Source organism: Bos taurus, chromosome 26 (assembly GCF_002263795.3).
Source record: "Bos taurus isolate L1 Dominette 01449 registration number 42190680 breed Hereford chromosome 26, ARS-UCD2.0, whole genome shotgun sequence".
NCBI lineage: Eukaryota > Metazoa > Chordata > Mammalia > Artiodactyla > Bovidae > Bos > Bos taurus.
The window spans coordinates 46323533-46343388 of record NC_037353.1 but is presented as its reverse complement, the minus strand read 5'-3'; the positions used below and the strand labels follow the sequence as shown (position 1 = coordinate 46343388).

The 19856-nt window shown below is 48.1% G+C and overlaps 1 protein-coding gene and 1 long non-coding RNA gene across 5 annotated transcripts in view; one reads left to right on the top strand and one right to left on the bottom strand.

Moving 5' to 3' along the window:
- Positions 1 to 1727: 1727 nt before the first annotated feature.
- Positions 1728 to 11894, bottom strand: LOC132343994 (uncharacterized). Its single transcript, XR_009493056.1, has 3 exons — positions 11790 to 11894; positions 3489 to 3575; positions 1728 to 3170 (listed from the first exon to the last, which is right to left on the bottom strand). It is a non-coding gene; the product is annotated as an uncharacterized lncRNA (long non-coding RNA).
- Positions 11895 to 11924: 30 nt separating this feature from the next.
- The window catches only part of C26H10orf90 (chromosome 26 C10orf90 homolog), a 393139-nt gene continuing 385207 nt past the window's right edge, over positions 11925 to 19856 (top strand). For 2 of the 4 annotated variants that reach the window (XM_059882150.1, XM_059882149.1), the window contains exons 1-2: positions 11994 to 12693; positions 15912 to 16082. In XM_059882150.1, the coding sequence (XP_059738133.1) occupies positions 12496 to 12693; positions 15912 to 16082 (369 nt within the window). In that variant the 5' untranslated portion in view covers positions 11994 to 12495. Of the gene's footprint in view, positions 12694 to 15911; positions 16083 to 19856 lie in introns of all 4 variants that reach the window. The other 2 variants (XM_059882152.1, XM_059882151.1) reach the window with 2 other exon arrangements.

Sequence of the window (19856 nt, the reverse complement as noted above, 5' to 3'; positions counted from 1 at the left end):
GGCCCCACACCATCCAAGTAACCGTGGCTCAACTACCCATTCTGGGCTGCGTGGATATCAGAAAGTCTATCCGTCAGTTTCTGCAAATGGCTGAGCTTCCCACGAGGGGTCAGACCAGGATTCTTGATTCCCCCTTGGAAGATTCTCCATCTGTGCTCTGCCTCTTGTGACGATTCCTTGTGTCTGCATGCTGGTGAGTCCACCTGTGAACCCAGGGTTCATCACCTTGTTCCAACTGCCTTGAATATAGCCTGTTTCCACGTGGAAGAACTTTTCCCGATATTTACAGTCACAGGGAGCAGTCCCTTTGCCCATGATGCAGCAAGCATTCGAAACCCCATCTTCTGTACTGCTGTTCTTTTTTTTTTTTTTTAAGTGATTTGAAATTTTTGTTTATTTCTTTCTTATTTTTTATTTATTTGACTGCACGGGGTCTTAGCTGCAGCATGTGGGCCAGTTCCCTGGCCACGGATGGAACCCAGGCCCTCTGCATTGGGAGCGTGGAGTCTTGGTCACTGGACCACTAGAGAAGCCCCTATACTGCTGCTCGTAAGGCACATTCGGAGCCTCTGCAGAATAAGCCGGTGTCCTGGCTCCACTCTCCTGCCTTACTCTGTCCCCTTTCTCTCTTATCTTCCCTGAGGTATGAATAAATCTTACTATTAGGTTTTACTAATGCAGAAGAGTTTGTGCCCTGTCTTGTGGCTCTTGCAGTCCCATATCCTTGAGACTTCATTCCACCCCATAATCACTAGGACTGGGGTTGGAAATAATAGAAACGGAACTCAGATGAGCTTAAGGGGAAAAAGTACTCTGTTGATTCATAAAACCCAAGGGAAAATATCAGGGTAAGGATTGATTTCTGAGCTGACTTGAAGGCCTGGAGAGTTTTCTCTCTGTCCTTTTAGCCTCTCCCAGGGTTTTTGTTTTTTTTTTTTTAAAAACAAAAAACAAAAAACAAACAGCTTTCTCCAGATAGTGGAGACTTGGCATTAGGCAGTCAGGAACTTCCATTTAGCCTACTTGCTTCCAGCAAGGAAATCAAGGCCTTTCCCTGGTACCTGTGGGTAAAGCACTCCGGGCAAAATTCTGATGGACCCACCTTGGGTTACACACCCAGCCCGGGACCATTCACAGTGGACAGAAGACTGCCGCCTTGGCTGGGGGCCCTTCCCCACAACTAGAGAAGTAGATTCCACATCCAGACACAAGGGCTGGGAAGCCAGCAGGATGGAAGCAACAGATGATGCACATAGCAAGCTGCTCATCAACATATTTACCTCCACAGGGGCAGCTCCAGATGGGAAACGGGCTAGAGATACCAGCACCTTGCAGATCTCATGACTCGCCCACAACAGAGGCGAGGCAGGAACCAGGTGACTCCCCTTTTCTGCCTCTAGGAAGGGTCTACATAAACGAGATAGTGGAAGTATTTTGGAAGCCTAGAAATTGCATGCGCGTCTCTGCATTCAGTCACTCAGTCGTGTCCGATTCTTTGTGGCCCATGGGCTGTAGCTCACCAGGCTCTTCTGTCTGTGGGATTTCCCAGGCAAGAAAACTGGAGTCCATTGTCATTTCCTCCTCTAGGAGCTCTTCCCCACCCAGGGATGAACCCCTGTCTCTTGTGTCTCCTCCATTGGCAGGCGGATTCTTTGTCACTAGCGCCACCTAGGAACCCCATCCTTCTCTAAGAGGCGCTTTTAGTACAACAAATAAGGCAGGAAGGCTTTTCAAAGAGATCATTTTACTCATCTCATTATGTCCTCCACTCAGGCTGCTCCTAAAAAGGCCTGGATGGACAGAATTTGTCATCCTCTGAACCATTTCCAAAAAGGTGATGCTGTGGCCCTCTCAACACTCAGTATTTAATAACTCTAAGCATCTGGAAAGTCTTCCTTATTTTCCAACCTAAACTCTTCCTGATGCAATTGAAAATCATTTCCCCTCTGTGCTCAGGAAAGGGAAACCAGATGGCCAGTATCCTATGTGAAATAACTTTCAATCAACTTGCTGGAAATTAGTGACCCATCAAGCAGTCTTTTTTTCCTCTGGGTTAAACAGTCTTAATTCCATCAATTTTTTTCCCTTTCAGGTCTTGTTTTCCATGTCCTGAATTATCTGACTTTCTCTTCTCTAAAAGAGACTTTCAGTTCTTGTAATTACTCAGTGTGTGTTGATGTGTGGGATGGTGTTAAATACTCATTAGGCAGGAAAGTATCAGCAAAGGGATTTCCAGCAAGAAATGAACCCAGCTCCAGAGCAGGGATCCTTGAGGATGCTCTAAGTATGGCAAAGGTTGGTGGCCCTGTAATCTGTCGGTGACCAACTGGACATTTTCAAAAGTCACAGCAGGTGCTTTCTCGTGTCTGTTTTATTTATGAGGTATTTTTTGTCAGATCTAAATCATTTGTTGGCATGGAATTGTTTTTGCTGGACCTAAAATGAGAGCATGTTTCATGGAGTAGTTCTAGGTCAATGACCCGGGCAGCTCTTTTTGTTCTGCTTTATTTATTTATTTATTTGCCATGTACCTACTGCTTAATTAATTAATTTTTAGCTGCGCTGGGTCTTCTTCGCTGTACACAGGCTTTTCTCTAGTTGTGGACAGTGAGGGCTGCTCTCTCCTTGTGGCGCATGAGCTTCTCATCATAGTGTGGCTTCCCTTGTTGCGGAGCACAGGCTCAGTAGCTGCAGCCCAGGCAGGAGCTCATTCATTGTGGCTCTCGGGCCCTAGAATGTGCAGGCTTCAGTAGCTGTGGTGCATGGGCTTAGTTGCTCCACGGCATGTGGACTCTTTTCGGACCAGGGATCGAACCCATGTCCCTTGCACTGGTGGCAGATTCCTGTCCACCGTGCCACCAGAGAAGCCATTTAACTTTCTGCTGGGTAGCATTAGGAGCCCATCATACAGGACAGAGGAGGACATGGCTGAACCGTTTCTCAGATGCAGATCCTCAAATGGCCAAAGCAACCATTCCAGGTGCTAGTCAGAATGATGCACGAGTTCCGACCCACAAACCCTAGGGTCTAAGAAGGACGCACCCAGGAGCAGGAGTACGGGAGGAAGAGCGTCCAGCTTGCTGGTGACATCATGGGTCCCAGGTGAGAGCAGGCCCAGGAGTTCAGTTCTCTCCATGATGCAGGCATCCGCAGGCACCCCCGAGATGGTTCTAAGGGAGAATTCACAACTTTCAAGGGAGTGAAAGTCCCTCACTCATGTCCAGCTCTTTGTAACCCCATGGACTATACAGTCCATGGACTTCTCCAGGCCGGAATACTGGAGTTCCCTTCTCCAGGGAGTCTTCCCAAACCAGGGATCAAACCCAGGTTTCCCGCATTGCAGGCGGATTCTTTACCAGCTGAGCGGCTCACTTTAAAAGCTGAATGAATAACGAGTGAGTACATGAATGAGTGAATGAATAAATGAATTGTGGGTAATTACGATTTCTAGGGAAGTTTTTTTTCTTTTAACACCTGGAAGTACGTACCTGTTTATTCCTTTACCCATTTCACCCCTAACCTCTTGGGCTTTCCGTATGGCTCAGGGAAGAACCCGCAGCTGGTAAAGAATCTGCCTGCAAAAAAATAAATAAATAAATAAAAATAAAAAATAAAAAAAAAAGAATCTGCCTGCAGTGCAGGAGACCTGGGTTCAATCCCTGGGTTGGGAAGATCCCCTGGAGAAGGGAAAGGCTATCCACTCCAGTATTCTTGCCTGGAGAATTCCACGGACTGTATAGTCCATGGGGTCACAAAGAATCGGACATGACTGAGCGACTTTCCACTTTCTGGCAACTACCATTCTGTTCTCTGCATCTATAATAAACTTTTTTTTAAAGATTCCATATATAAATGAGACATGCTATTTTTAATTTTTTGAGGGGCCTTCATACTGTTTCCCGTAATGGCTGTCCCAATCTGAATTCGCATCAACAGTACGTGAGGCTTTGGGTTTTCCTTTGTGGTCGTGTTCTTTAGGGGATTACAGGTGGATTCTGCTTGTCCCTCAAGGTGATGGCTCAAAAAGAATGCCTTATGCTGTGCGGGTTGTGTGCTGTGAACTCCAGTGGATGCCTTTCACATCGTCCTCTACGGCAAAGGGGTGTCCTGTAGCTGTTCAATGCACAACCTGCCCAGCCGTACGTGGTGGCCCCATTAGTCTCAAACCCCACAGACCCTCTCATCAAATCACCGCATCCATCTGTGAGTGGGCTCAGCACCATCCGCTGCAGGAACAGTGAGCGGACCCATGCAGGGGAGCATCTGAGTGCAATAGACAAAACACAAAACGTTATGCAGTTCTGTTAAATTTCTGTTGATATTGGTAGACATCTACCGGCTCATAAACTTTGTTTTCAATTATGTATGCTCACAAGCTGTTCCATTTTTGATATATTTAGGAAAAGTTCAGTCACATATTCAGAATTGTAATGATTTCCCATAAAACATCTGATTCCAAAATTTTGTATCTGTACAGCACAAATAACATAATGGCAAGCCAATCAGGCTACATATTACCTTCCTTTATGCTGTAGTTAAAGTTATTACAGCTTTCCAAACAGTTTTTTTTTTTCCGATATTATAAAGATCCTGGGGGTACAGGCTATTTAAAAAAATAGACATGATTTGAAGGCCCTGTATTTACATACCTTTCTGATACACACTGTATTTCTTCACAGTCTAATTTCTTCAATAATATTTGTATGGAAGTGGAACCTTTAAACTTGCTCTCTTGCCCAGGGGCCCAGTACAACTATAGGGGGCAGAACAGAATTCCTGGGTGCTGGATCTGGGGTAGATCATGGTATAGAGGTTTAGCTGGAAGAGAACCAGCTATCTAGGCAGATTCCAGTTTAATCACCTAAAGAAGGAGGGTTTCTATTTTTCTAAAGGAGAGGCTGAAGATGGGTGGTCAAGGGAGGTTTGACATGACCAGGGAGTAACCTTTCTGTTCTGCTTTTTTTTTTTTTTTTTAAATATTTGTTTATCTGTTTTAGTTGTGGGACTCAGGATCTTCCATCTTTATTGTGGCATGAGGGATCTTTAGTCGCGGCACCCGAATTCTTAGTTGTGACATGTGGGATCCAGTTCCTTAACCAGGATCAAACCCAGAGACCCTGCATTGGGAGCGCAGGGTCTCAGCCACTGGACCACCAGGGAAATCCCAACCCTTCTGTTCTAAAGGTCTTCACAAAAGCTAGCATCGTCTCTATCCTTTAGAAATGTGATAAGGAGGATGAAGAGGGCTTCAGGGAACGGTGGGGACAGCTGGAAGCCGGATGTGTGAGGCGGGCCCATGTGGCACTGAGTGACAGTGGATGGCAAGGAGTCTCTCCTCATTCAGTCTTTGATGCCCAGAGGTTTCCAAGGGCACAGCCAGCTCTGGGCCCTGTGGGCGGCAGCAGAAGCAGGGGCCTTTGGACCATGAAAGCTGGCATTCCCTCCAGTGCTCATTCGTTCTTTTATTCATCCACACTTCCATCTAGTTTCTTTACCACCACCGAACTTGCCCTGACTCTCTTTCGAAATAACACAGGTTTGAAATCAGGCCGTGAGGTAGGTGGCAAGTGTGGTACCAACGGCTGCCCCGTGTGCTGGTCAGGGAGGTACCTAAGGCCTAAGACTGCCTGCAAGATGCTGCCAGGCCAGCAGAAGGATGAGACTCATGAGGACAGAGAAGCCACAGTGGAGGGTAGAATGATGTCTTCAGTAACAGAAAATGGAAAGAACAAGGAGGGGTGGCAAATGGGGCAGTTCGGCCTCCTGGGCTGGAGGGTGGGTGGTTTCTTCTAGCCCTAATCGTTTCCTGCAGGACCTTCCAAGACCAAATCTTTGATCACATCACTCCTTTGTTTCTAACCCAGGAGTGGCTCCCTTGTATGTGCAGACTGAATAAGAGCCTTGGCATTGCATTCAAGGGTGTGCCAAAGGGTTCCGTTTCTTTCTTGAGGGATCTCACAATCTCTCCCTTCTACCTTTTATGCCCTGACCTGATGACCACAAAGTCTGTTTCCTGAACATGTGTTTTGCCCTTCCTCTCCTTTTCCCCGAAACTGGCACGGGGATGCCTCCTCCCCGAACCCCATAGAGGGGTGGGGCCAGAAGAAGGGTGATGATGCGGTGGATCTGCCTGGAAGCCTGTGGAGAGGCAGACAACTGGAGAAGAGAGAGAACCTGACTTTCAGAGGACGCAGCATTCATGGCACCATCTGGGGCAAGAGAGGAGGTGCTACTGGTGTTTGTCTGCAGGATGGCTGAGGCTTGAGGAGACCTCAAAGGGAACCCAGGCTGTGAGCATCATTCACTTGGCCAATTTTTTTTTCTTCTCCTTTATTTTTTTAAAAATTTGTTTATTGGCGTATAATTGCTTTAGAGTGGTGCATTGTCCGTGCGTGCTAAGTCGATTCATTCATGTCCGACACTTTGTGACCCCACGGAGAGGAGCCCCCCAGGCTCCTCTGTCCATGGGATCCTCCAGGCAAGAATACTGCAGTGAGCTGCCATGCCCTCCTCCAGGGGATCTTCCTGACCCAGAGGCTGAACCCGTGTCTCTTATGCAACCCAGGGACCAAACCCATGTCTCTTATTTCTCCTCCGTTGGCAGGCATGTTCTTTACCACTAGCACCACCTGGGAAGGCCATATAATGAAGTGAATCAGCGATACGGATCCATCTGTCCCCTTTTTCTTGGACCTCCCTCCCCTCCCCACCCCACTTGTCTAGGTCATCACAAAGCCCCGAGCTGAGCTCCCTGTGCCATACAGCAGGTTCCTACTAACTGTCTATTCTGTGCATATACAGTGGTGTACATATGTCAAACCTGCACTCCCAGTCCCCCCCACCCTCAGCTCCCCACCCGTGTCCATCCACTAAAAAAGGATGCGTCCTTTGTGCCTGCCCCCTTTCTAGCAAGTTTCATCGCTGGATTTCAGAAATACTGACAAATCAAAAGAAATGTGCCCTGAGAGTTCTGGGGGAGATGAATTGCAAGTGCTTCTATAACTAAATGGTACTGTGATAAAAATTTTTTATCCTATCTTTGTGAACTCAAATGACGAATGTTTCAATAAGCAATTTAAAAAGGGATTTTGGTCCCCATGACAGCAATGTTTTCGACATTGTTAAATAAAACCTTCAAAATTTTTCTTTAGAAATGAAACATTATAGAAAGTATTAATATATGAATATAGGCTGGTTTACCCTGAGCATACAATCCAGAGGTATGTCCACGTGGGGGAACATTAGCAGTAATGGCCACAATGATTGGGTCTCTCTGGCTATCATAGGACTTCCAAGGACCCTTGGAAAATCCTCTACACCACACTGTTACCAGAACCCCTAGAGTGAATATTCTCACCGTGTACCCTGTGAAATTTCCTTGCTGGAACTCAGAACGGCCCCTCCTCTCTGACCCCAGTAGCTTTGCTTTGGGGCAGCATTTAGGAGTTCCTGCCTGACTCCCTTCCTCTCTCTTCTGTACCAGGAGTATCCATAAACCCTTCTCATCCCCTCGCCCTGACCATTTCATCCCAGGGGCCCCAACCAGAGCTGAATACCAGTGTCAGTCATGGGTTTAGCTCAAGCTGCATTTTAACGAGATGAAAAATAATACGTAACTATTTCTTGTACTGTGCTTAATCGCTCAGTTGTGTCTGGTTCTTTGTGACCCCATGGACCATAGCTCACCAGGCTCCTCTGTCCATGGGGATTCTCTAGGCAAGAATACTGGAGTGGGTTGCCATGCCCTCCTCCAGGGGATCTTTCTAACCCAGGGATCAAACCCTGGTCTCCTGCATTGTAGGCAGATTCTTTACCATCTGAGCCACCAGGGAAGCCCAAGAATACTGGGCTGGGTAGCCTATCCCTTCTCCAGGGGAACTTTCTGACCCGGGAATTGAATCAGGGTCTCCTGCATTACACACGGATTCTTTACCAGCTGAGCTACTAGGGAAGCCCCAGAAGTCGCTCAGTCATGTACAACTCTTTGTGACCCCATGGACTATACAGTCCATGGAATTCTCCAGGCCAGAATACTGGAGTGGGTAGCTTCCCTTCTCCAGGGGATCTTACCAACCCAGGGATTGAACCAAGGTCTCCCACATTGCAGGCAGATTCTTTACCAGCTGAGCCATCAGGGAAGCCCAAGAATACTGGAGTGAGTAGCCTATCCCTTCTTCAGCAGATCTTCCTGACCCAGGAATCGAACCGGGTTCTCCTGCATTCTTTACCAGCTGAGCTCCCAGGGAAGCCCAATATCACTTTCCCTACCAGGGACTGAACCAGTGACCCCTGAAGTGGGAGCGCAGAGTCCTAACCACTGGACCATCAGGAAAGTCTGATGGCAAATAAATTAGTTATTGATTGTATTATACAATGCCTTGGAAATGTACCAGGAGAGGCAGCGCAGTGTAAAGGCATAAATAACTAATGGGAAAAGCAGGGCAGGGCTTCTGACCCCAGTGCTCCACTGATCCTGTTATCTGCAGACTAACTCAGCCCTCGATCACTAGAAAGGGGCAGTTGCAGGGGGTGGGGGCCCGCACTTCTCTCAGCCCACACCTCACAGCCCTCCGGGTATGGAAAAGCCTCCAGAACATGAGGTGTCATGAGAACCCCCTCTTTAGGAAAACCCAAAATAGCAATCACAGCCGGCTGAGGGCAGAGGGGTGACTATAGATCACCTCCTCTCAGAAAAAAAGCGTTACGATTTCTTTATACAGTAACAGTGGCTATAGAAAACCTAGCAAGCACCAAGCAGCAGAAAGGAGAATCGAGCGTCACAAACTCATCACCCAGAGACAGTTAACAGTCTTGCTGTTTTCTTCTGGTTTTATATTAGAATTCTTTGATTTAAAAAAAAATGGATGCACCATAATAGTCTTCATATAACTTTATATGGCACAGATTAGTTTCCTGTTAATATTAGATCATAATGATTTCTAACATTATTATAAGTCCTGGATAAACATCGTTTTAAATTGCAAGTGAGTGCACTGCAATTCTATTATTTCCTCAACCGTTTCTCGATTGTCAGGCATTTAAGCTCCAGATCATTTGTTTTCAGTGATAATAAGCAAATGAATGAGCAGAACCTCCAGATGATGGGTTTAGAAATTAACACAAACCCCACAGCAGGAGGGGTCCTTCCCTTCTCAACCTCCAGGGGGAGCAGTCACTGGAGCCACAAGGGTTTCCTTGCAGCTGATTAACACTGGAAACCCTTGTGGCTCCATGACACTTGACTTTGGGGATCAAAAAAAGCACCGCTGGCTCAGATGGTAAAGTGTCTGCCTACAATGCGGGAGACCCGGGTTCGATCCCTGGGGTGGGAAGATCCCCTGGAGAAGGAAATGGCAACCCACTCCAGTACTCTGGCCTGGAAAATTCCGTGGACTGAGGAGCCTGGTAGGCTACAGTCCATGGGGTTGCAAAGAGTCAGACATGACTGAGTGACTTCACTTCACTTCACTTGGGGATCAAACGCTAGCCCGCATGCCTCGTGATGTGGGAGGGCTTAGGAGCACTTGTTGTCATTTGCTCATTCAGTCATTCGGTCGTTGAGTAAGTACTGTGCACATCCATGCCCCAAGCGTCATACAGCTCTGAGGGCACACTGCTGGAGGCTGGGCACTCAGGGCCGTGTGGGTTTTCAAGCCGGTGATGGGGAAGGGGTGGCTGGAGCTTCCTGGGGGGCCCTGGTGCCCTCCGGCAACAGGTAGTGTGTGGGGGGCAGGTGGTCAGAACACCCCCTCCCATCCTGCCTGAGTGGCTGATGCATGAGGCTGTCACAGCAGGTGTAATTAAAGAGATGTATGCTAATTCCTAACTTGGTTAAGGGATATTAACTTAGACGAATGAACCTCTCCTTTCCCAATAATTATGTACCCAAACAAACACACGCTTTTCTCCCCAGTTAAATGAATGGAAACTTTTAACTCTGGAGCTTGATTTCAGTATGCCCTATTTGTTGCTGGTTTCCATGTCAGTGCTTCCTTTAACTTCACGAAAGCAAACGGCACCATAAAGAAGCATAATAAAATCATAACAGTAAAAACATCCTTTTGATTTTTGGGGGGACATAAAATGCTCATTTACAATGGGGAAAAAAAGACACCATGTTCAGCTCACATGTCATGATGTTTCCAAGAGAATATGGTTTAAAGGGCTCGGGGGATGGCGGCATCCAGGTGGCACATTTCAAAATTGTATTTAACATCAAGCAGTAATGTCTCTTCCTTTGGTATTTGATGGATGGATCATGCCAAGCAACGTTGTGTTTTATTAAATTACAAAATTAGTGGAAGCGGAAAGTAACTTGATGCATGTGCACACTCTGGTGTAGGCAGTGATTTCCTAACTGTGGCACGTGTACTACACATATTGATGCTGAGAATGATGCTTTTAGAGCCATGAAGGCGAATGCCTATTATTTTCATGTCTGTGGCCGCGGCCTGTGCATGCATGTAGCTTGGCTGGCCTTGGTGTGACAGGCTGTGAACAGGCTGAGAATGAGGCCCAGGAAACCATGCTCTTTCAGTGTCTCCTGTACCCACTGGTTGGAACTTAAGAGATATTTCCAACAGTAGGGTCACTGGGCCTAGCATAGCCACCACTTTGATGTCTAGGACCTGGCATGGTGTGGATGGGATTGTAGCATGCTGTGCAGTACAGACCCATGGACCTACTTGGGTGAACATGAAGTCAGAAGATTAAAAAAATAGGTGTGCTTACATAGAGATGGACATGGGGAGAGGGGAGGAGAGGAGAGGGTGAGATGTATGGAAAGAGTAACCCAGAAACTTACATTACCGTATGTAAAATAGATAGCCAATAGGAATTTGCTGTAGGGCTCAGGAAACTCAAACAGGGGCTCTGTATCAACCTAGAGGGGTGGGGTGGGGAGGGAGATTCAAAAGAGAAGGGATACATATATACCTACAGCTGATTCATGTTGAGGTTTGACAGAAAACTGCAAAATTCTATAAAACAATTATCCTTCAGTAAAAAATAAATTAATTTAAAAAATAGGTGTGCTTACCATTAGCACAGGTGACATTGTCATGCTAAGAGTCTCTGTGTGTAGGCGGGACTCCTGCTCAAAGCCAGAATGGTAATAGCGGCCTCCCCGGCCTGAACCCAAAGTGTGATGAACCTTTCCTTCCTTCCTCCCTGGTGCCAGTCCTTTCCTGCCTGCAGCCATGCCTAGCCCACCAGACCGGCCGGTGCCCACAGCCCACCCATTGCACAAGTGGGCGGCAGGGAGCTCCGCTCTGGGACACCAGTTCCCTGGCCATCGCAGCGGTCATAAACCGGCAGGTGAAGCCAGAGGTGGGATCACCCACTGCCTCAGACATGGATCCCAGTAATGGACCGGTCACAAGGACTGATGCTGAAGCTGAAACTTCAAAACTTTGGTCACCTGATGTGAAGAACTGACTTATTTGAAAAGACCCTGATGCTGGGAAAGATTGAAGGCGGGAGAAGGGGACGACAGAGGATGAGAGGATTGGATGACATCACTGACTCTACAGACATGAGTTTGAGTAAACTCCAGGAGTTGGTGATGTGTGGACAGGGAGGCCTGGCGTGCTGCAGTCCATGGGGTCGCAAAGAGTCTGACAGGACTGAGCAACTGAACTGAACTGAACTGAAGCGAATGGGTGGGTCAACTGCCTCCTCGCGGCCATCTGGTCTCTAACGCCTGCGTGCCTCGCTCCACAGAGAGCTGGAGAATAGGGATGCTAGAGTGGCCAGTGCTTCTTCAGACCCTGTGCTGCCCGGGGTCTCACCTTTCTCCTCAGGGTGTAATAGGCAGGTGGGAGCTCTGAAGTCCCGCTCAGCTATTGCTTGGCGCTGCGGTGGGCCCCTCCCCCAAGCAAGGGACTGTTAGTGAGCAACTGTCAGCCAGCGACCGTTAGTGGTCCCCCTCAGCCATTGGCTGATGCCACAGTAGGCCCCGCCCCATCCCCTCCTGTGTATAAAAGGAGCCCCACCAACTGAGGGAAGATGATTTTTCGGAGGAGCTGGTCGGCCATCTTCTTGGTCTGCTTGCTTTCCGATAAGAGTCATTATTCCTTGTTTCAACAAGGTGTCTCCTGATGACATTGCCTTGGCAAGCACCGAGCAGAGGGGCCTAGGCTCAGTAACAGAATGAATCTGGCAAAAAAGTGGTCATGGGCCCAGCCCTACCTAGCAGACTCTGAGCTGAGAACAAGTCCAGTGACCCTTAGGCCTCCATGCGAAATTCTACCCATAGTGACTGGATTCAGACGCCAAGGGCCCCTCGCCCCCTGCCATATAGTGGGTGTGCCCCTGAGGTTGTTGTGATAAAGACAAGAGTCCTGCCTGGGCTCTAATAGGCAGTGATGCATTGGCACACTGGCCAGGAGGACCTGATGGAGAGGGTGGAGGCCCACCTGGAGGAGAGCTGAATGAAGACAGAGTTTGCAAAGGCAGAAGCCCCAAGAGACCCAGTGGTGGGTGCCTGAACCCTCGATGGACTCCAGCTCTCTTGACCCCGAGACCCTGACTTACGTTGGGGTCACCACAGCCCTAGTGACACAGGTGGATCTGAAGATGAGTCCCGAGGGAGGGACTGATGGTGTGAGATCACGCCGTAGACACAGAGTCCGGCTCCAGGAGGTGGTTAACGACTGTGGTTGGGAGTCAGGGCTTCCTTCCCAGATGACTGAGGTGAGTGGGAAACCACACAGATCCCCATGGCAACAACGACAACAGCAAAACCCAACTCAACAGATGCCAGAGCGTCTTAGGTGGAGGCCTTTCATATTGTTAATCACACAGTCTTCCATGATGAAGCTCTCAAGGTCAGAAACTGCTATCATTATTCCCATTTCACAGATTAGGAAACTGAGAGGCTAGAAGACAGAAACACAGCAGATGAAGGTGGGACGCTGGGCTTCAGCCTCATAGTCAGACTCCAGCTCCATCCTCCCCTGGGCCCTCAGCATCTCCTGGGCAAACAGTCCAATGAGAAGGATGGAGCATGCGTGGGACCCGCTCTGTCCTGTGCAGCCCATGGACTTTCTCCACTCTTAGGTACCCTTTGAGGAACCAGGCACAGTGTCTTCTCCTTCAGACTGAGTTGGGCTGTGACAGTAACATCAGACAGAACTGGGTAGATTCTGGGGTGTTCTTTCTGTGAGATTTTGGACACAGTATCAAAGTATGTCTGCTCCTTGCTTGCTTTGTGGGTAAATGAGAATCATTCTCCCTTCCCCAGGGCTGTGAGGGTGTGCGTGTCTGCAGCAGACCCCCTGAAGGTCAGGCTTTGTCCTCCTCTGTCTAAACAGTCATCGGCTGGGGGACCCTGGCCTTTCAGATGGGCCCCATCCCCCTCTTTCACGTGTAAGCTGTTTCTTCTCATGGTCAGTCAAGTGGCTTTGGGGGTCCTGCCCTTGCGGGTCACCACCCTGCCACTGGCATCCTGCTCCAGAGGTGGTCCTCAGTGCCCCCTGCCCCTAAGTACAAGCATCTCTCCCTGTACCACTTGCTCCAGGCAGATCGCCCTAAGTCTGGCCAGGATGAGGGAGTTGGCGTCACAAGGCAGTGTTGAGATGAGACATTTTTGTCCATCAGAGCCCACTGGGCACAATGCCCCGGACACACCCCATTAGCCTCCCTCCCCCGAGGCGCCCACAGTCTGCTCTGCATTCTGCTCCCTTCCTTCAGTGTGAGCTAGCAATTTCTTTGTTTTGCTGGCTCTTTTGCTAGGTCAGAGGTCACAGATGGTGGCCTGTGGGCCAGAGGCATTCAGCTCACAGGTGTGCTTTGTTTGTACCATAGCCTTTGGGAGTTTTTGAGCTAGAGGGCAATATTTGCCATTGGGTGCACTGCCACAGTTTCGAGTTTCTTCGGAAAACCGGACAGTCCGGCAAAAACTGCACCCCTTCCTGTGTCAATCAACCTGTCGTCCATCTGGCCAGAGCCCTGTCACTCCTGACACCTGACAGCAGGCGGCTGGGGAGTCCTTCTGCAGGCTGACCTGAGGCCTTTGGTCTCACTGTGCACAACCCCAGAGGCTGATCAGGTCATTCTCCTGAGCTGAGACAGTTGCTGATGGTAGCTGTTAGTATGTATCTGTTTATCAACCCATCCACCCGTCATGTATCTATCCATCTATCATTTATCTAGCTACTGATCCACCATCTGGGTTTTTAAACTATATTACACATATGTCTGCAGCACTTAGCTCAGTGCCTGGCACACAGTAGGTATTCAGTAAATATTTGCCAAACCAATGAACAAATATATGATAGAGGATGAAGGCAAGGGCTCAAACAGGCTGAATTTCCGGCTTGTCCTGGGGCTCACAAACAGAAGAGCCAGACCCCCACGTCCAGCCTTTTTAGGGACCCCTTGGCTCCCTCTCCTGTGGGTCAGATTGACGGGGGCTTGTTCTGGCCGCCTGAGCTCCCCTCTCTCACCCCTGCCTGTTTCTGTGCTGTCTTTGCCCGTGTCAAATGTCAAATGCTTCATTGCGTCCTCCTGGTGACTCCGTGTGGACATCTCAGTGTCCACAGAGCCCCTTCAGACTGGGGCTCCATAGAGAGACCGTCCCTTTCCTCTAAGGACTTCTCATTCCCTTAGGTGTTTATCAAACGAGGTCTGGTCCTGACTGAAGCATTTTGGTCTTTCCTGTCTCCACTGACTTTTTCTGGAGCATGACAACGTTAGCAACAGCCACCATTTACTGCTCACTCACCGAAGGCCACAGTGTGTGTCATCTCCTGTTGCTGGGACAGTAGCCCTCGGGTCGCTGTGGCCACACAGCTAGTCAGATACGTAGCCAGGGCTTGACCCTAACCTTGCACTTGATTTTTAGATGAGGTCAGACTGTGGTCCAGATCCAGTCACTGCCTATTTCCTGTTTTTTGTATGGTTCTTGAGATAAGAAAATTTGCATTTTTAAATGGTTAAAGTAAGTGCAAAATAGGAATCATATTTTGCAATACATTAAAAATTACATGAAATTCAGATGTCAGCGTCCATAAATAAAATTTTGTTGGAACATGGCCTGCAGTTTAGGTATTGTCTCTGGCTGATTGCAGACAGCATCAGCTGAATTGAGAGGCTGCACAACCGGGTCTGTGTGATTCACAGAGTCTGAGGTGTTAACCATCTGGCCCTTTGCAGGAAGCGTTTGCCAGTTCCTGCTCTAGGCTGGGACCCAGCAGACAGTTTTGAGGGGGGCTGAGGCTCAGAACCCAGGCATTTCCAGAGAGGAGCTGTGGGTTTAGAGAGCTGGGGTGAGAGCCCTGTGAACAGCACCGGCCCTGGGGGTTGAGGGGTGTGGAGGCGGGGGTGTGTTGTAGCACAAGCAGGGGCTGTGTCTCCATGCATCCTTGCCCAGCAGCCCTCGGTCAGCCCACACGCATCTATTGGCCCAGACCATGCTGCGGCGAGAACGTGGGGTCAGGACGGTGCCACTCTGCTCTCAGACACAGGGCCAGGGTGGCCCTCAAGGATGGGCAACAGGCATTATGCTGTCATGATGGGCATGGCTGGCTCAGGGCTGATTTATGCGCTTTGCATTTATATTAGCTGGTTGTCCAGGAGGGTAGATGCAAAACCTTACTTTACTCAGTATATTTTGGGGGCCAGAGGGTGTGGGAAAGAGGAATTCAGTCAAGGGTTAAAAGTGAACCACACCCTCTTTTCCATCCCCAAACATGAGCTCCTTCATCCCCACTCCACCCCCAACACACATTCATGCTAGAACCATGTGGACGCAGAATTAGCTGAATCTTGGGAGCCGAAAGGGCCTTAAATAGTATGCACTACGGTGCTTTTCAAACTTAATGTGTGCGCAAACCACCTGGAGAATCTTATTAAGCTGTGGATTCTGAATCAATAGGTCCTGGGTGGGTCTGAGAGTCTGTTTCTAACAGGTGCCAGGTGCTGCTCTGGGTCCAGGCAAGGACCACTTGCCCCAGACAGAGCACAGGATCTCGTGCTGTGGATTTGTGCGTGTGGTTTGCAGACCAGCTGCAGAAGCGAGAGACGTCTCAGAACTGCAGCTACCAGCCTGGCCCTCTCTGGTGACTGGGAAGCTTACTCAGGTATGAGAGTGCTGCGCTAGTCTTTTATTCCAGGTCCCCCTCCCTTGCCCTGCACCTCCTGTCTGATCAGCAGCCAGCTGGGCTTCCTGCCATGACTTGAGAGAATCATTAACCATCCCCTGATACCTAAATCCTGAGGCCTCTCACCTGGAGCAGGTGATGCAATATTGCTCTCAGGAGAAGCAGCTCAGTTATAAGCCAGTGCTGGCCATCTTTGGCCTCTGCCCGGGTAATTTTCCATCCAGGGGCTTGTTTTTGAAACTACTGCTTGCTTGCTCTGTTCACAGAGTCTTAATATGCAGGCCCTGTTGCTCCCTTGGGAGGGAGTCATGTGGGGGCTGGCTGGGGTGCTCTCAGCTGTGCTGGGACACAAGCCAGTCTCTCTGAAATGCACCCACCAGGGGCCCCCAAAGGCTTTTCCTAAGCTGGGACCTTATATTTTAAATCCGGCCATCACAAACCTACCCTTCCAATATTGTGCTAATCTGCTCAAGCAGTTTTGTGTGATGCAGCGGAGAGAAGCATAATTTTATCTTTAATGAAAGCACAAATTACATGTTTCAGAGAGTATAAAATTATTGCAGAGATAGAGTGTTAGTTTCCTAGGAACCTAGCTAAAGCATCTTTCTAGAGAGTGAGAAAGTTAACTTGAAACCTATAAGAGAGTTGATATTTGCACTGCTGCTAATTCCTATTATGAAAATATTAAATTTTTATTTTCATGATAGGTTTTAATTTGTACAGTTGCTCTTGTGTTAGCAGGTGGAGCTCTGGGATTCTGGAACCCTTATTTTGACTTTTGGCTCTTAAATAAATGAAGCTTTAAAAAATGTCAGGAGTAATGCTGAAATAGAATGTAGTTAGATTTCACAGTGACTATAATTGTGATTACAATTAGATGACTGTAACGATACAAAAGACACATTATCTTTATAATTTATGATCCTCCTGGACCAAACTCAACATCTTAAAAATGCAACATTTCAGTACCATCTGGGAGATTTGCCCAACAAAATTATGTATAAACAAAGTTCTTTATTGACTCGCTGAGATCCAAGTGGAATCAATTATACATTATTGTTGTCTTTGTCGGTGCTGCAAAGTGTACGGCAGTTAAAGACCCACATTCCATAAATCATCTGAGTGTAATTTCCCCAGGGGCTAAGTTTGGTGTGGAAATAAAGCATTGTTGGTATTTTCTGCTCAGATTTTTTTGATCCCATTCAGAGAGGGAGTCTATTCATTTTCCTTGAGATCCCCAGTGAAACTTGCCAGGTTCACTGAATTTGGCATCAAGTCTTGCTCTGGAGGCCTCAGCTCCCTGGAGTGTGTTGTGGTGTGTGGCGAAGGGGAGGTGGATGCAGTGACGCAGGCGGCGCTCTGGCCTCTAGCTGCATCATTTTCACTTGTGTGCCCTCAGCGTTAAAATTCAGAGTGTTCTGCAACACAAGTGAAAGATGGCACCGAGCTCTGTGTCACTGAAAGAAAAAAATCACTTGATTTCAGAAAAGCGGCTACCCTCCCCTCCCCCATTCAAACCCCAGGGGTGCAGAATTTGTATTCTGCTATTCTGTGCACGGTTATCTCAGAGCTCAAGAGGGACGGTATTCTGAAATATTCCACCAACAATTAAAATAGGCTGACAGCCCTTATCTCAAAGAAAGTGATGGAGGAGACTGATGTTGACCATGTTCACGTTGACGAATCCGAGAGGAACATCATGGTGAGTGGACACGAGAGGAACTGGCCAGGGCTTTCCTATCTTGCACTTTCACCAAGCCCTGCCTGAGGTTGGCTGGCCCCTAGGTGAGGAGCTGGTGGGCGGAGGATGGCTCTTCGACCCGGGTCTGAGGGTGGCAAGAAGGACTCAGGGAAGCAGAGCCTGGGGAGGCTGGTGAGAACAGACTTGTGAAGAGGCCACTTGTATCCTGAGCGTGCTGCGGACCGACCCCAGGTTTCTTCCGAGTGGGGCAGTGAGGCAGACCTGCGATCAGGGCACTCTTTGGCTGCTTGCAGAGCACGGGGGAGGGCGCGTTTAGGAAGCATGGTATAGGAGGTGACTTGCCTCTGTAGGAGCAGGACAGAAGATTCCAGACTGCGGTGCACGACTTGCAGGAAACAGCTGCAGACCTGCTCTTTGCAAGGATGTAGGGTCAGTCCTGGAATCTCCATCTGCCCAGACAGTCCATCCTTACCTTTCCTTCTTGAGTGTCATCACCTCTCCCTGTCAAGGGATTTTTGATCTTGCAGACAGGGTCATACCGCCCCTTGATAAGAGATGCACTTTCACATCTTCAAGGTGACCCTCCCAGCCTGCAGTGCTCTCCTGGTTCCCTCCCAGGGAGAACACCAGGTCCCTGCTCCCTAAATCCTGGTAGGGGGAAGAGGAAAGCCTTTGCTTCTCCAGGGCGGTGGCTGAGACCTCAACCCTTTTTTTTGACCGTGAATATCCAGAATTTTCCCTTGACTCATAGAAAGCACTCAGTAAATGCCTGCTATTATTTTTATTATATGCTTTTATCAATAATAATATCCTTAGGCCTGTAATAGATGTCCAATGAATATTTGCTAAATATCGAGCATTAGATAAATGAGGGTTGTGCTAATTGATAAAAAAAAAAAAAACGTGGCTTAATAATTAACTTCGGAACAAGGAAGTATTTTAGTTTGCTGTTTTTCTCCTGGCGAACTGCTGTGCTCTAGTAAAAATGTTCATCTCTCTCTAGTGTGTCAAATGAGACAGTTTTGGAAAATCAAAGATCCCCGAGATTTCTTGACCTTTGAGTAGGTGTTTGCAAGGTCCTTTCTCTTTTCCTCTCTCTTCCCTCCTCTCCCTTTTCTGCCATGTGGAGGATCTATAGATAATGGAGCCGTTTTATCATTCTGAAACATTTTCAAGCCCCAAAAGGAATTGCAAGGAGCAGGAAATCTGGCTGCCTGGGAACCCCTTCCCTGAGTGACAATCCAGCGCAGTGTCCTCAACTGCCATCAGGAGTCACTGGGAGAAGTACTCTGAGGGACAAGGTCTGTTCCTTCCAAAACAGCCCAAAGCACACCATTCGTTAGGAAATTGCCGGTCTCCTGTGTGTGTCACGATGGCATATTCCCCTGAGCAGAGTCTTAGAGTTTCTTTTCCAAAGAACAGTAAAGCTTCCTCTTACTGAACACCAGAAACCACGTAAGTTGTGGTTATCCTTTGAGACTGTTTACCCAGGAAGCTCAGAGCTATGTTTGGTGCCAGTGATCATTCGTAGCATTGCATCTGTGACATGTTAGCAGTTTTGTATTCAGTTTCTAATTGGATTCTTACAACAATGCTGTGAGAGCAGTGCCCAAACCATCCCCATTTAAAAAATGGGAAATAAAGGCTTAGATGAGTTTATGTGTCCCATGGCTGGCGAGTGATAATGTTAACTGAGGATCCTAGAGTCGTGTTCTTTCTTTACTTGCTTCTATTTGCTGGCGGTTCCAGAGATACCCAGGCAGGGTGATGTATCCTTAGTAACTAAGAACAGAAAATGAACAATTAAATTCTGTCTATTCTGATCCATAATAAGAACGATGCCTGGAAGTGTTGTTTACAATATACACTGAAAGCTTTAAACTCAATAAATATTTATATAAACACAGCTCTTACTAAAGATTTAGAAGTTCTTTGCAAAGACTGTTTCTAAATGTTAATAACTCTGAATAATTCCTATTGTATTAAAGATGTATGTGATGAGATCTGGACTGAATACATGAGGGTGATGTGACTGGTGTTCCACGTTCTGG